Consider the following 16,339-nt stretch of genomic DNA (forward strand, 5'->3'; position numbering starts at 1 on the left):
CACTGCCCTGCCAGGATACAGTCAGGGACAAGCATGGAGGAGAAGTACTAGGCTGACCAGAGATGCCAGACCACAGCAGCCTTCTATGCCATGCTACGTAGTTTGGGTTTTTATCCTGAACTGCAAACCTAGGAAAAGAGAACTAAATAGGGAACTGAGCTCCGTTAGAGGAAAACATTTGTGTATCACTAGAGATGAAATAGGAAACAGTAAGCCTGGGATAATTTCTGTAAGAACTGTGAGATTCCCTTGCCATTTTTCCATTGGGTAATGTTATGTTATTGTGAGCAGCAGTAAAAACCAGTACTGTTGATCTTTGGGGTGAAGAGGAGTGGGCTCTGCTGCTAGTTGGGAAAGCAGAGTTCAAAGAAGAACAACAACAAAGAAATGGAAAGTCAAGCAGATGAGTCTAGCTGAAGTTCACTGGTCCACTCTCTACCCATGAGCTCTTTGGTTCTGAGCAAAGGGGTGTAGGTTACATGGAAAGGGCTGTTAATACTTTAGAGGCATTTGACCTTTCTGCCACAGTAGAGCCCAAAGATAATCTGGTTTCCTTTTTTTCAACACAAAGGTACCTGTTTCCATAATCCAAACAGGGTTCTTCTCTTTCTCTCGCTGCTCAGTCTGCTTCTCGAAGGCCATCATAGTACTGGGCAGCAGACCTCCACACTCGGGGCATGGAGGCTGGATGAATCAGCTGCTCCAGAGGACGAAGACACTGCTTTCCTCAGGTGAACTGGACTGTGAATGTGGAGATCTGGTCTCAATTCTTGACGATACTACCAGTTAGTTGATGAATCAGGTCAGTTACTCAGCCCTTCTGAGAAAATGTATGTTAAAATGAGCTATGTCACCTATTGCACAGAGGTTACTAAGAGGACCAAGTGAGAATCAAGTGTTTATATGTGAAACATGCTGAGGGGGTGTATGTGGGAGTGACATACCCTTCCAAAAACGTTTTTAAAAAGTTATCATCCAGGGCTTCCCTGGTGGCGCAGGGGATAGGAATCTGCCTGCCAATGCAGCGGACGTGGGTTTGATCCCTGGTCTGGGAAGATCCCACATGCCGCGGAGCAACTAAGCCCGTGAGCCACAACTACTGAGCCTGCGCTCTAGAGCCCGTGTGCCACAACTAACTGAAGCCCGTGTGCCTACAGCCCATGCTCCGCAACAAGAGAAGCCACCGCAACGCGAAGCCCGCGCACTGCAACGAAGAGTAGCCCCCGCTCGCCGCAACTAAAGAAAGGCCATGTGCAGTGACGAAGACCCAACACAGCCACACAAACAAAAAAAGTTGTCATCCAAGAGTACAATCTTTACCCACTGGATGAGGCTGACCATAAACTGACTTTTGGAAAAGTGTGCATGAAGAGTTTCCTAAAATCCACCACCACAGTAACCAGGATGCAATCTCAGGAAGGCAGATCTGGAATGTGGCTGTATCTGGGAAAGAGGAAACTAAACACTGGAGTCTGGTTCTCACACTGGGATGAGCATACCAACCATGGTGGAAACTTGCCTGCACAGGGGCCTGAGCTGCACCCCAGCCCTAGGGAATTGGTCTCTGGGGAGGGTTCTACAAGTCAATCTGTGGTTTAAAAAATTTCCAGTGACTTCTATGTGCACCAAAGCTAAGCACCTCTGGCTTGGAGGTATAAAAAAGGAGCTGGGGGTTTTGGCTCCAGGTGGTCACAGGCAGTCACATTCCACTTAGGAACTCTAGGAGTTTTATGGCAGGGAGTGAAGAAAGGGGGAAATCCAAGAGAAGTGGTGATCTGGACAGGAGCAAATATGCAACACGCTCATGAAGTCTTTTGCATATATTTTTCATCAGAACCCATTCTCATAAAATATACACGTCTCTCCAAAGACTACTTTTGCCATGCTGTTGGGCTTTTTCCTTATTTTCACAGAAATATTTTCACTTTGTCCAATATTTTTTCACTGAATTACGATAAAAATATGATTTACCTCTAATTTAAAAAAAATAAAATCAGGAAAGGGCAAGAAGATATTAGGAGTGTACTCTTTATTTCTCTTTGGTTTCTTAACACAAAAGACATGCGTTCTATAAATAAAAGGAATTAAGATTTTTCTGGGAAACAATAAATTGGGGGGAGGGGGAATCGGAATTCCTACCTACTCACATCTTTGTGGCCAAGTCAAAAGGCTGGACTTCAGCTCCCATCCTGGCTTTGCTCTTGGATGAAACCCAGAAGAGAAGGTTACTTGTGTTATCTAAGGGGAAATACCCTAGGACAGCGAATGCCACAGTCCTCTGCTCAGAGCTGGGCCGGACCCCAAGGTTCACTGTCCACAGTATCTGCCCTATACCCTTTTCACAATACCTATGGGTGGCATCTCTTCTTTTCATGGTTTTACTGGAAAGGCTCCAACACCAAAGGGTCAGACCAGCCGCCTGTAAACAGTCATCACCGTCAGACTGAGAACCAACTGTGGAGAGTGTGAAAATGTTAGTGTTTGCTCACTTGAGCTCAGAGCCCAGATCAAGGCACTGGCTTCACCTTACTTGGAAACACTGACCCCAGGTGGAGCAGTGTAACTTCTACACCAGGAGGTGGGAGTAGATGTAGGAAGGCTATCACAAGAGCAGCAGATCATGGGAAAATGATCTCTCAACCCCAATGGCAAAATCTGGGTCAGCATCCTAAGGACCTGGTGAGGTCCACTGGTTGATTCTTAACACATTCACAACCCAGGTTTGTCAGTGCTGTTGCAAATTCACAAAAGAAAGGGGCTTATAATAAGAAGACAAGCACTGGTAACTCCTCTCTAACAGGAATAACAGACCCCACCCTCCTTCCAAGTCTACCTCTAACAGGCAAACCGACAGGGAGCGAGAAATGCCAGAGCTCTACCACAAGCCCAGGCTCAACTATATCAGATTGTTAAGTCTTTTAAAATAAAAACATCATTTTCAAGTGCTTTTAGCAGAGGCCCAGCTCCTAAGTGGCAGGTAACGAAGGTACTTCCCTCTGGAAACATGGCGATTGCACACACTGGTAAACCTCACAGTCCCAGGGTAGGAGAGACGTCTCAGGTGTCACATGGTGCCTTTCTGAACAGGCTTCCAGGACACCCAGGCAGGCAGCGATGGGCAGGAGACCAACCAAGTAGAGATTGGGACCCTGAGACCCAATCTTGCATTGGAAATGTATCCTCCTTTAGTCTCTACTGGAAGAATTTTGGAAAACCAAATTTTGGCAGCAGCAGTTGAAGGACAGCTCCACTGCCCAGTGCACTGGTAAGAAAAGAGTCCTCCTGTTGGGGTCCCACTGTGCAGCATCAAGGTCCCATCCAGGGAGGAGGAAGGAGGAGCATGGAGTCTCTTCAAGAGGTCATTAGCTAAGATCATAGGAAGAAATATAAAATCTGTTCTTTGCAGCAGCAACAGATTCTTTCGGCTTTTAGTTCTTTATGTCATAAAGCCAGCTTTGCTAGAATATAAAGGTCCACCTTGCTGGTCAGTCTGCCAAGGGCTGGAGGGGAGACCAGACCCCTGGAATTGGCGAGTGGATGGAGGAGCAGCGGACTGGCAGGGTAGATATGGTTACTGGACCAAGCCAGCCGTGGCTGGTGGAAGGACCAAGTCTCTGGTTAGGTTCTAGAGGTACAAATGGTCAATGTACCTCAGAAGCATCACGATGAAGAAAACTATCCAAGAATGATAGATGGGCAAATGAGAATCTGGCCAGACCTGCTGTTTCCTGCTGGTCAAACAAGGAAGGAATGAAAGTGGGGTGGGAATCTGCATGAGTGCCATGGTGGCAGTGGGAGATAACCACAGGGGCATCTGGAGCCTCCAGCGACAAGCTGGGAGCTCCCACCTAGAAGAGTGGCAATAACTTAGCCAACTCGCTAAGCCTACAATTAAAAAAGTCCTCTGATAGTGGGTGTGAAGACAAACCCCACGAGCACCTTGCTACAGGACTGGTCAAGTGTGCACTGATTCTGGACACACAGGGGCTCAGAGGGAACCCCGAGTGCCATGCGAGGCCTTAGGACCCTGGGATCCGAATGTGGGAGCGGATACCACCCTTTTCACGTTGGGTGGTTTTCCATTTAAACATATATTTGCCTCTAGTGTCTTTTATGTTTTCTTCTTGCAAAAAAATGTTCACTTTAAAAAATTAATTTTCTTTTCAGTTTCTTTCAAGTGTTTCTTTAACTTTCCTTCAGTTTCTTTCAAGTATCTTTTATCCTCTCCCTCTGTTTCTCCTGAACAAGATGAAAAAGACCTCGCTGAAATCCCAAAATTAGACACAGGAAAAGCTTCTGTTCTTCGTGCTTACTCAGCAATGCAGACAAAATTCTCGGTGCGCTCGGATGGAAGGAGGAGGTGCGTGTGTGCAACCAGCACTGCCATGGCTGCAGCCTCGCAGTGAGGACAACCCGGCCTGTGTCCCTCCTCTCCCACCTACACCCCACAGTTTCCAACACGCTTGGCCACTGAAGCCACCCCATCGCAAACTGGCCACAACACAGCTGGCAAGCAGTAGGCAAGGAGTGTCAGATGGAAGACACTCTGCAGATGGGCGACCCACAGAGCTGTGGCAGGTGGGAGCTGGGCTTGGATGGAGCCTGTGGACATGCGGACCAGCAAAGCAGTCCTGTGTCACCAGCTGCGGGACCCAGAGGGGCTTCTGTCCCACGCTGTGCATCTTGATGACCTAGGCCTGAAGGTCACAAGGGCTGCACAGGGAGGGAGGACTTAAGCACCTGGAAAACTGTACCTCTGGCGAGCTCACATTTCACCCTGTCTTCTGGTCCACCACCTCTTCCGAGGGGGACTAACCCTGGAAGGAAGTGCCTGTGTTTGTACCAGATCCCTACTCCGCCACATCCCACCCTTCGCCTTAGATGGTGAGGAGAGGGATGCAGCCCACACCGACCCCTCCCTCGTGACATGCCATGGGGGCCATAAACGTCCAGCGGTCCGTGTCTGGGTCGTACATCTCCACCGAGCTCAGGTTCGACTGTCCGTCGTAGCCCCCCACAGCGTAGAGCCGCCCACAGCTGGCCACCAGGGAGACCCGGCTCCGGCGTGTGTGCATGGGGACTATCAGGCACCACTGGTCCGCCACAGAGCTATACACCTCGGCGCTGCTGAGGAAGCCCGAGCCGTCGTAGCCCCCGCACACAAACATCTTGCTTCCCAGGGATGCAGCTCCGTGCCGGCAGCGCTTGTTGAGCATGCCAGCCGCCGGGTGCCAGGTGGCTGTGTGGTGGTTGTAGTGCTCCACCTGCAGCGGGGAGACAGGTGCAGGCTCAGTCAAAGCCAAAGCTTGGTCACTGGTGGCCCACCTGGCATCAGGCCCCAGGGGGACGCCTGGGGACAAGGAGCTCTGCCAGTGTGTGCTCTGCTCCTGATGCCCAGTTTCCTCAGCTGCGCACCTGCTCGTGGGCTTATAGGGACAGGTGAGAGAGAGATGGCCTAACCTGACCAATTTTGTTTACACCTGAGGAAACAAATCAAGGAGTTGCCCAGGATGCACTGCTATGTAGTGACAGAGCTGGGATGAGAGTAGGGTCTCCTGAGATCCGTGCACAGTGTGTTCCCTCACAGCATTGACTGACTTTGGAGTGACCAGCAAGTGGCTCTCGAGATTTTTTTAAAAGAATAAATGCAATTTCAAACAAATTATCCAGAAGAATGCAACCATTTGAAAATTCACCCTCTGTAATATGGGCTTACTTTGGGCAGGAATTTCACTGGGTCTCACGCAGCATCCGCTGGGGAACTGAACGGGGTGGGGGTGTGGGTGGTATGGCCACACCCTATCTCTCTCCTTTGCGCACACTGGTTCCCATTCTTGGAAGCATTTCGGAGCATGCGGCAGATGGCCTGAGGCCTCTAGATGACACCTTACCTAGCAATGGCAAGGCTGAGGCTTTTCCCAAAGAATATCCTTTCAAAATAACTCGCAAAGATAACAAGAGTGGGTGCCCTTAGCCCAGGAGGAGCCCAGACTCACACTATTGAAGATCTGCAAACCGTCATGGCCGCCCGACACGTATATCCTGCCCTCAAAGACTGTAACCCCTGCAGCACTGCGATTGGAGCTCATCGGGGTCACCACAGTCCACCTTCAGGAAAGAGGCAAAGTAGAAGGAGAGCCATGAGATTTGGTGTTCCTGTCCTACCAAGACAGCTTAGAAGGATTCAGGGGAACTGTGCTGTGCTCCGTCTCACCCTGGACAATCTCCCCACTTCTTATCGTCTCCCACACCACCTCTGCTAAGGGCTCACTCTGGCTGCCGCCTCTCACTTTAAGCTTCGGGCCCATAGCTGGTCATCTCTGCCGGCACTCAAAATTAGCATTGCCCAAGCAAGACGTCTCTGACAGATCTGCTCCTCCATCACACTCCCTGGTCTTGATAATGGGACCACAAGCTACCTAGCTGCTATACTTATAATCTCAGCATTTTTATGACCTCTTCTCCGTCATCCTCAACATTCTGTGGTCACCACGACCCCCCGGTTTGCTTCCTAGTCACTGCTTGTCCCCATCCCACTACTGCTGCCCTAGCTCTGGCCTCTCACTGGACCACTGCAACAGTCCCCTTACAGGTGGCCTGGCTTTCAGAACATCCCCATTCCGATCCTGCACAGCACGTCCTCTAGTGAGGACTCCTGTTTCCTCTAAGCAGAGTCCAAGTTCCTTAATGTGGTTCTTTACCACTTGGTCCTCATCCACTTTCCAGCTTCGCCTCCTGCCATGCGCCACCCACACCTGCTCCTCAACCACACACAGCTCTTTCTTATCTCCAAGCCTCTCTTCCTGCTGTCCCCCCACCTGGGATGCACGTCTCCCACTATCCACGATGGGTCTCCCCTTAGAAGACATCTCTGCAACCTGACTCTCCCCCCAAGCTGTGGGGAAGATGAGAGCCCTCCCCACTCTGTGCCCAAGAGCTCTAGACATAGGCACCCAAGGGAGGACAATCACTTTGTGCTGTGGCCCCAACAGACTAGGTGCTACTTAAGGATCTGAGACACCCTGCTCGCTGCCCGATACATAGTAAGTTGGTTAAGTGAATGGAATATTGGCTTAAAAGCACTGTGATGAATCCATTCTACTAATGTGCTTATATTGTTATAGTAAAAGCAGATTCAAATACTGAAATGAAGAACTCGGGCTAACCTTGCCAGTGTTTTCCAAAGAGTGTTCCGCAAAATAAGTCCACCAGATGGTGATAGGTGTTAGATAAAATGAAGTTAAAGAGGTTTCTCTGCCACATAATTTTTCAGTCTTTAAAATAGTAATATGTATTATGGGAAGATGAGGCCTCTGGTGGTACAGACATGGATGTTTCCCAAGCTTATTTGAGTATCTGAAATGTAACTTTTTTTCCCCAAATCCTATCTTACCCACTTTGGAAAGGCTGTTCATCTGTTTCTCATCCCTTTTCACCTGCATTTCTATTAAAATGCGCTGATTTAGTTAAGAGGTACAGAGCATTAATAACTGTTTCCAAGTATCTAAGCAGACTGTTTTCAGAATTTAGTTAATCATTCATTCATTTAACCAAAGGTTATTAAATGCCTATTATATGCAAGGTACTACAGGGGCTAAATAGGTGAGATATTCCCTATCCTTAGAAGCATGATTAAAAGACTGCAGTTCTGATTTTTCATACTCTGTTTAGCAAGCTTCAGTTGCCCCAGGGGAGCTGGAGTCCTTACTTGTCCGTCTCAGGTGAGTAGGTCTCCACAGAGTTGAGAGAAGAGTTGCCATCATAGCCACCACAGACGTAGATCTGCCCGTCCAGCACGACCGTCCCCATGGCACTGAAACAGAGGTGTCATCCCGATGGGTCTCAGATTTCTTGGGGCAACCTCTCACGCTCACTGAGAAGCAAACCTAGCCCCCAACTGCCTCTTTCTAGAACAGACCTAAATCCCAGGAATGTGACTAAGCAAAGTGTAACACTGAGGGGAAAGGAGCTGCCCTGTGGTTCCTCTTGCCTCCCGCCCCCCTGCCTGGGGTTACTTCTTCTCCCTCCTCCTCAGTCCCTGATATGCTCATCTTCCGCCCTGCCATGCTCAGGGTCTGATTTACCTTTAAGACCCAGGCCAAATTCCTCTCTTTCCTCCTCCAAAAGCCATCCTGCATCGCCCAGCAAGAATTACTCCCTCCCAACCCCACACTCCCAGAACAGCTCCTTTATCACAGCTCCTGTCAGTCATCCATTTGTTCAGCACGTTTTCATCAGGCCCTTGAGGCACACCGTCCCACGCACCAGGTTTGGAGAACTGAGCAAGCCAGACTCCTGCCCACAGGGTACCAGGAATTGACCTGCCACCTCTTAACAAGTGGGGACCTCCTGGAAGACTGGGGTCTCTAACAGTGTGACCCTGACAGTACTTAATGTGGTGCTTCGTACGTAACAAGCCCTCAACATACGTTTGTTGTGTTACCTTGATTTTCCCACGCAATTCACTATAAAGTTTGACAGACATCTTTTCATTACATACACAGCCCTGCATGTCCCCTAATTTGTCTTAGTGGGTGAGGCAACAGCTTCTGTTTGTTTCGTACTTACTACACACATCAGGTGCTCCACACTTGCTATTTTCCACTCTCACCACATCCTGCATGAAGCATCACCATCACCACTGTATAGATGAGTAGCTGTGGCTTGGGGAGTCTGGGCTATCCTCTCAGGGCTGCCCAGAGAGGCATGCCTTAGATTTCAATGACACAAGTCTGATTCCCACACTGTTCATCATGCCAGGCTCTCCCGAGAATCTTCTACATAAAGCCTCATGAAAAATTAAACATGAATGCCAAGCTGCCCGATTCACTGTTTTCAAACCTGATGCTGGAGAAGATTAAAAATAAATCTGGGTGCCTAACAAATAGGAAGATAAACTACACCAGGCTTTATAGCCCCCTTTCAAATGTACACAGCAAATCAAAGTGATACACACGATGTCCCTGAACCAGCCTGAAAGAGGAAGAGGACCTGCCTTGGGAGAGGACTGTGGGAAGGTCACAAACTCACTAGACATGTCACTATCCTTCTAGAAGTGGACAAAAGTAACAATTTAGGAGTTCAACAAAAATGTGAGGAAGAATTGAGAGGTGCCACAAAACTGTGTGAGATTAACTATCAACGAAACAGTAAAGACAGTGTGAAGAGACAAGGGGAAGAAATGCTGACCAGTGTGGACTGGATAAGGCATGGGAGAAAGCTCCACGCAAGCAGCCTGGAAGACTGGAGAAGGACAGGGAATGACGGCAGAAAGGAGGCTGTCACCAACTGGCAGGACAGAGGGTGTGTGGTTCATCAGGGGAGAAGTGACTATGAACATTTTAAGGTAGCCTGTAATTTAAAGGGGACGAAATGGAGCTGGGCCCACACTACTAATACAGGGCATTAACCACAGTGAGGGAAAGGGCTACCCGGAGGGCTCCTCCCAGACAGCACTCCAAACCCTGTGACATCACAGCTAGCAAGTGGCCCAGAGCAGACACACAATGAAGAACAACTGATTGACATCAAAGTGAAAAAGGCCCTCCTGGTTGGGGATATATATGGAGCAGTGAGTCATTCGAGGCCACAGAAAGCTGCAAAGTATCCAAGGAGCAAGAAGGGGAAGCACGGAAGCAGAGGTGGGGGGTGGGGGGAGGAAGGAACCATGAGAGTGTAGCTTACGGCTTCGGGAGGAGTAGATCTTATATACATATTTTTTCTTCCAGAAACAAAGCTACTTTGGCCTTTTGTGAATCTTACTGGTACAAAGGCAGATTCCCCCCTGCTCAAGGCCACAAACAAACACTACTGAACGTGATATACCATGTGTATCACGGACCATGTGTGACAGTTTCATGTGGCAAAGGACTTCCACACTGCAACATGACTCTTCTTCCTGACCACATGCAGTGACTTGATCTTTTTTTTTTGGCGGTCACGTGATCTTAAAAGTAGAAAACCCAAATCATGGCCAGACAAAGGGGTCTGTAACCAAATACACAGATGAGAGAATTACAAAGCAGAAAGGCCTTTAAAGGGCAACTGGTCCAGTGGTTTTCGAACTGCCCCTTTCAAAAAAAAATTTCATTTAACTTTTTCCTCCTAAAGTTGGGCATATGTCAAGGAAACTCAATACATAAAAGGGATAAACGCAGAGCCGTTCTGGTTAAACAGGTAGGGGGCCTTGGATGGCTGTCCTATCTTCCGTTAGTTTCGGAAGAGAAACATCAGAGCGTCATCTGAAACCATGATCTGGGGGCTTCCCTGGTGGCGTAGTGGTTAAGAATCTGCCTGCCAATGCAGGGGACACAGGTTTGAGCCCTGGTCCAGGAAGATTCCACATGCCATGGAGCAACTAAGCCCGTGCGCCACAACTACTGAAGCCCGTGCGCCACAACTACTGAAGCCCGTGCGCCACAACTACTGAAGCCCGTGCACCTAGAGCCCGTGCTCCATAACAAGAGAAGCCACCGCAATGAGAAGCCCACGCACCGCAACGAAGAGAAGCCCCGGCTCGCCGCGACTAGAGAAAGCCCATGTGCCGCGACTAGAGAAAGCCCACGTGCAGCAACGAAGACCCAACACAGCCAAAAACAAACAAACAAACAAACAAAACACCACAATCTGGGGCGGCTACCCCAAGGGTAGGAGAACACAGAGCCTGTCCAGTTACACTCTCCCCCTCCAAAGCTCCTGCCGTCCAACCATGACAATACCCCACACACGGCTGACATAAGGAAGGATGCTGCCAGTCACTTTGGCACTAAGAAGACTAAATAGAGGCACTATGTTTTCTTACTCAGGAAATGTGAGCAGGAGGAGACAAGTGGCTGGAAGGCGTTAAGAGAAATAAATTCGGGACTTCCCTGGTGGCGCAGTGGTTAAGAATCCGCCTGCCAATGCAGGGGACACGGGTTTGAGCCCTGGTCCAGGAGGATCCCACATGCCACGGAGCAACTCAGCCCGTGTGCTACAACTACTGAGCCTGCGCTCTAGAGCCCGCACGCCTAGAGCCTGCGCTCTGCAACAAGAGAAGCCACCGCAATGAGAAGCCCGCGCACCGCAAGGAAAAGTAAGGCTGGCCGCAACTAGAGAAAGCCTGCGCACAGCAACGAAGACCCAATGCAGCCCAAAATAAATAAGTAAATAAAGTAATTAATTAAAAAATTTATTTAAAGAAAAAGACATAAATTCGGTCCACCTCACAACTAGCTGTGTGCTCATGCCTGGGGGACGTGTGGCATCCAGAAGTAAAGAGCATTGTTGTAGTTCACACACTCCCTGGTAGTGAAAGCACATGTGGGACAGGGATCCTGGGGGAAAGAAAGTATAAAGAGGAACACCTCGGATTCCCTTTTATGACTAATAAAGTTAAATCCTCCTTATTCTTCAGGTTTCAACTTTAATCTCACCTCTTCCCTGAAATCTTCCAGATGTTCCAGAGTCCAGCTTCTCTCCTGCCTCGCGTCTTCCATAATACAAACCTTTAGTTCTTACCTGGCACTTAAATAATAATACAACTTCCACACGTCCCTGTCTTCCCTGTCTTGTCTCCCCAAGTTCCTCAAAGGACAAGGCAGGGGTTTTACTTTTAAGCAGATGGGGGCTGGCTTCCAGGAGGTACGGGCAGTGGCTGGCCTGGCTGCAGGGGATCCCCAGGCTGAAGCTAGCGTCTACTTTATAATGTGCCCTGCTTGTCTAGCGTGGTGTCCCCCGGATGCCTGGTGTGTATGCTCAGGACGTACAGACCGGCTCCCAGAATACCTTCTCTTGCTATTCATGCTCCCCACACGGGTCCACGTGTCCGTCTCTGGGTTGTAGACCTCCACAGTGCTCAACCGCAGCTGGCCGTCATATCCCCCGATGGCATAGAGGAGTCCGTTCACCACGGCCACACCGACACGGCTGCGGGCTGTGGTCATGGGATGGCACTTCTCCCAGCGATTGGCGATGGGGTCGAACACTTCCACCACATTCAGGGAATCACCTGCATAAAAATTTGCTACTCAAATTAAAACAAATGAGACCGCTCGTTTAGATCACAGCTGCTGCGCAATGATTATACGGAATGTTCAACTTCGTCCTATCAGCTCTTCCCGCAGAAATTACTCAAGCCAGGAGGGCCCACTAAGAAACTGTAGCCATGACAACCTCAAACTTAATTCTTTAAGGAAAATCAGAATCAGACAGGAGGCACTTATTTACTTTCTAGAGAGGGCAGTTTTAAGTTGCAAGGAGGTTCTTCACCTGCTTAAAGGCAGAGGTGAAGGCAAATGGAACCACTATTTCCCCGACACAGAGCAGGAGATGGCTTCCAATGCGACTCTCACTTCCTAGCGGTGACCCTGGGCAAGCTGCTTTGTGTCCCCATCTTCTGTTCTCACATGTGAAATAATCTCCATAGCAGTTCCCATGAGGATTAAATGATATAATATGTAAAACACCTAGCACAGTTCTAGAATATACCAAGTGCTCAATACATAGTAGTCACAGAAGCAAGGAATAATAACTCCAACCCTACCGTTTTCATCAGTTTTTTAAAATCAAATAAAATAACCCCCTCCCTGTTTTATTCTGCTTTGGGACACTCAGCACCTGCCATGCTCTAGCATTTACTAGTTGAGGACCTACCTTTTCCAGGTCATATGGTTAACAAGTAGCGTAGGCCAGTACCCATCTCCCATTAACTTTCAATTAAAAACGAAACTGCCCAGGACTGCCCACCAGCTCCCCACCTCCCACCAGCTCCCCACCTCCCACAAGCTTGGGCTGACTCTGAAAAGGCCTGGCCTTCACATCCGAGGTGACGACTCCCTGTGCCACTGCACTGCAAGGATTCAGGTGTCTCCCCTGCCCTCTCCTAGATTGCTACTGCCCTGCAGTGGTGCCTGGGGTGGGCAGGAGTGGGGGTGCCCCATGGAGGTTTCCTGAAAACTTGACTGTATGATACAAGAACTGCCAATAATACACGGACCACAAGGCATGTGGGTTTCACTGGAGGTAAGAGGTGAAGAGTAAAAAGTATTGATAGTGCAGACCGTGCGTATTTGGAGAATCTTCCTTCTTACGGTGACACTCTCACAGTCTAAGCCCAGAGATCCACATGACCGAATGTGATTAGCCTGGTAACAGAATTGGGTCTCTGATTATATCCTATCCAAAGCTGAGTAAATCCCATAGGTGACGTGATATTAGGGGAAGAGTGCAGGCTCAGGAACCAGGACCTGAGTTCCAGTCCTTGCTCAGAAAAAAGACTTGTGTGAACATAGCTGAAGTTCTCTGGGCCTCGACGTCCCCATTGTGAAGGAAGGGGGCCAGGCCTCTGGGGTTTCTAAAGGTCCCTTTTGCGTTGATATTCTGCTTCAATGGTATTAATATCTGACATGCGCTAACTGCAGAACAATTATATAAAATCAAGAGGGATAAAGGTGGTGACATCAAGGGGAGGAAGCAGAGGGCCAGGCTAGGTTGTTTCGTGCTTCTTCAACCACGGCATCCAAGACAGGGTTCTACAGAGGGGAGCTGCAAGATACCTGCTGAGTTGAGGCCCCCCACGGCATAGATGAGCCCAGCGATAGATGTGCAGCAGCGAGGCCGAGTTCTGAAAGCTGGCAGGTGGGGCCGGCGCTCTGGCATGAGGTGATAGTCCTTTGCTTCATCCACCAGGTCCCTGGAATAAAGTGCAAGATGCTAGGACAGGAGGTATTCTCTCCACTTGGCCCACATTTGTAGGTCTGAGCCTGGCTCCCCCAACCACAACTGCAGGGGAAACACGGGAGGAGAAGCCTTCTGGAAGGTTTGGTCTCAGAGAACCCAGGTGAGTCCAGGGGAAACTATACACAGCTATTGGGACATGCTCAGCATTGGAGGGGCAAGATGAGCAGAGCCCATCTCTGTTAGTTTAACAGAAGAAAAACAGGGTGTTCCCTAAAATAGCTAGCCTTGGGGAGGTTCAACAAGCTGCTCGCATCCTGCTGCCACTCAGACCCAGCTCTTCCTTTCCATCCCTATGGCTCACACCCAGCAATTAACCATCTCACCCGGACTGTGGCAGCAGAAGCCAACTGCTCCTGAGACCTCCCTGCCTCCAGCCCCACCCCTCCATTCCAGCCTCCACACTGGGGTCCAAGCTGGTTTTCTAAGACCCTTCGAAAACTGCCCACTGCCTACAAAACAAAGCTCAAACTCCCCCAACAGCACCCTTGAGACTGCTCCTCACAGGGTCTCAGCTACCTCCAGCCACACCTCCACCCCTCCCTGACACACACACTTTCACGCTGCGTGGACCACGCCACTGACTCCCTACTGAACCAGCTGTGAATATGAGGAGCAGCTTGAAGGAAGATGCATATTTTCCTCTGCTGCTCTACTTTTATAACAATCCTTCTACAGGGCTGCGGTCTCCTGAGCTGTTTTGGTGGCTCTGCTGCACCCTATTGTTTTTGATTTACTCTGGGTAACAGTTTTGCATGCTGCTAAACATGCCCCACCCCTGCCCATCACTGTAGCTGGGCAGACCCTCCTGAGGCCAGCACACTGACTAATATTTACTGAAGAGGATGAGGAGCCCCAGGAAGTCACCAATAAGTCAGCTGCTGGTGTGGACAGGGTCCGGGCAGGCGGTATAGACGCCTGTAGGTCCACAAACAGCTCAATGGAAGGAGATGCCAGAAAATCCTCAAATAACTTAGGGGAGGAAGCCCCTTTTGCCCTGATGCTCCCATGCGGCACATTTCTTTGCCCAAAGGTGAGAGACTCAGGCTCTTCCAGGTTCTAGACAGAAGGCAGATCAATCTGTGTGCTGTGAATTAAGAACGACCACTCCAGGGCTTCCCTGGTGGCGCAGTGGTTGCGAGTCCGCCTGCCGATGCAGGGGACACGGGTTCATGCCCTGGTCCAGGAAGATCCCACATGCCGCGGAGTGGCTGGGTCCATGAGCCATGGCCGCTGAGCCTGCACTCCGCAACGGGAGAGGCCACAACAGTGAGAGGCCCTCGTACCGCAAAAAAAAAAAAGAAAAAAAAAAAAAAAGAACGACCATTCCAAATCCTTCCTCCCCCGAGCTAAGTGGCCAAGTTCTCTTCTCCGTCCAGACCCTCGGCATCATCCTCGTGCAGGCCCACCTCTGCTCACCTGCATTTGTGGCAGCAACGCACCAGGTCATCCTGCTGCACTCGGTCTGACAGGAACTGGGGCCGGCAGAGGGGCAGGCGGATACTGGACAGCAGCTCAGGCAGGCAGGGTCCCCTCTGCTCCCGGTTGTATCTGACCCAGGCCAACACGGCCTCAAAGACCTGCCACAATAGAGAGGGGAAGCTCTGGCGGCAACTCCTCCACCCAGAGGCCACACCCCTGTACCCCCCAATCTCAAACCCTCTGCTCCCTACACTGGGCCCACCAATCTTTCCTCCTACTTGTCTCCTGAATCCACTGTTTTCTCTCCACGTCCCCAGCTACCCCATTCAGCCCACTCTCTTGAAAGACAAGCCTAGGTTACTGCAACACCTTCCTGGCTTTCATTATGACTTCCTAACGAAAACCTGTCAAAGCTTCCTTCTTCCTTCCTGTACTGTAACAAAGTGCTGTTGACCTTCCCTCCCACTGCTCCTGCACCCTCTTCTCTAGCCAGGCCGGCTGTCCCCTTTCCCTCGAATGCTCCCATCTCTTCCTTTCCATCTAAACCCATTCCCATTTCTTTTAAGGCCTGGATCCAGATCCGTGTTCTCCAAGGAGGCTTCCCTAATGGCTCTGGTCACAAGGATATCTCCCTCTAAAGCCCCACAGCCCTTGTAGAATGCATCACTGCAATAGATGTGAGCTGCCGTGGGTCATATTACCTAGTGGAAGAGCCAGGGACAGAACCCCTTGCTCTTGGGATGGGGTTCTTTCCTACAAATCTCAGGGCCCACACTGCTGAGCTCAGAGTTCACTTTTCTAACGGTCACTAATACGGAGGGGTGAGGACTCTTCAGACATTAAGGAAATAAGCTGAGTTGGGACTAACAACCCAACGGCTTGCCTCCTGGAGCCTGGGGCTCCTTCTGCCGAGGCCCAGCTTCATGATAGGCCAGGACTCATGACCAACTGACCAGATGAGCAGAGGCCTTGCCGCAGTGGTGCTCTGGGTGCCTGCAAGGCCAGGTCCAATTCCCCCCACATCCGACGCCCTTCACCACCCAGTCCTCGTCACCCTCTGCTCAAAGAAACGTTGACTCACTGTCCTCTTAAGACACCTTGCACCACACTTTTGTTGAACAGAAAGGATGTCCTTCACTCCTCTCCGGCTACTAACACCCTACACTCTCATTTAATCTTTTCTTGACCGCTCCAAGAAGAT

General features: G+C 50.0%; 1 protein-coding gene across 4 annotated transcripts in view; it reads right to left on the reverse strand.

Annotated features, from left to right (window-relative positions):
* Positions 1-1,226: 1,226 nt before the first annotated feature.
* The window catches only part of KLHL18 (kelch like family member 18), a 55,825-nt gene continuing 40,712 nt past the window's right edge, over positions 1,227-16,339 (reverse strand). For 2 of the 4 annotated variants that reach the window (XM_032647985.1, XM_032647986.1), the window contains exons 6-11: positions 15,136-15,296; positions 13,536-13,672; positions 11,767-12,004; positions 7,709-7,813; positions 5,997-6,108; positions 1,227-5,264 (exon numbers count right to left, since the gene is read on the reverse strand). In XM_032647985.1, coding sequence (XP_032503876.1) covers positions 4,878-5,264; positions 5,997-6,108; positions 7,709-7,813; positions 11,767-12,004; positions 13,536-13,672; positions 15,136-15,296 — 1,140 coding nt within the window. In that variant the 3' untranslated portion in view covers positions 1,227-4,877. The remainder of the gene's footprint in view (positions 5,265-5,996; positions 6,109-7,708; positions 7,814-11,766; positions 12,005-13,535; positions 13,673-15,135; positions 15,297-16,339) is intronic. The other 2 variants (XM_032647984.1, XM_032647983.1) reach the window with 2 other exon arrangements.

The sequence above is a fragment of the Phocoena sinus genome, chromosome 11 (genome assembly GCF_008692025.1).
Source record: "Phocoena sinus isolate mPhoSin1 chromosome 11, mPhoSin1.pri, whole genome shotgun sequence".
Taxonomy (NCBI): Eukaryota; Metazoa; Chordata; class Mammalia; order Artiodactyla; family Phocoenidae; genus Phocoena; species Phocoena sinus.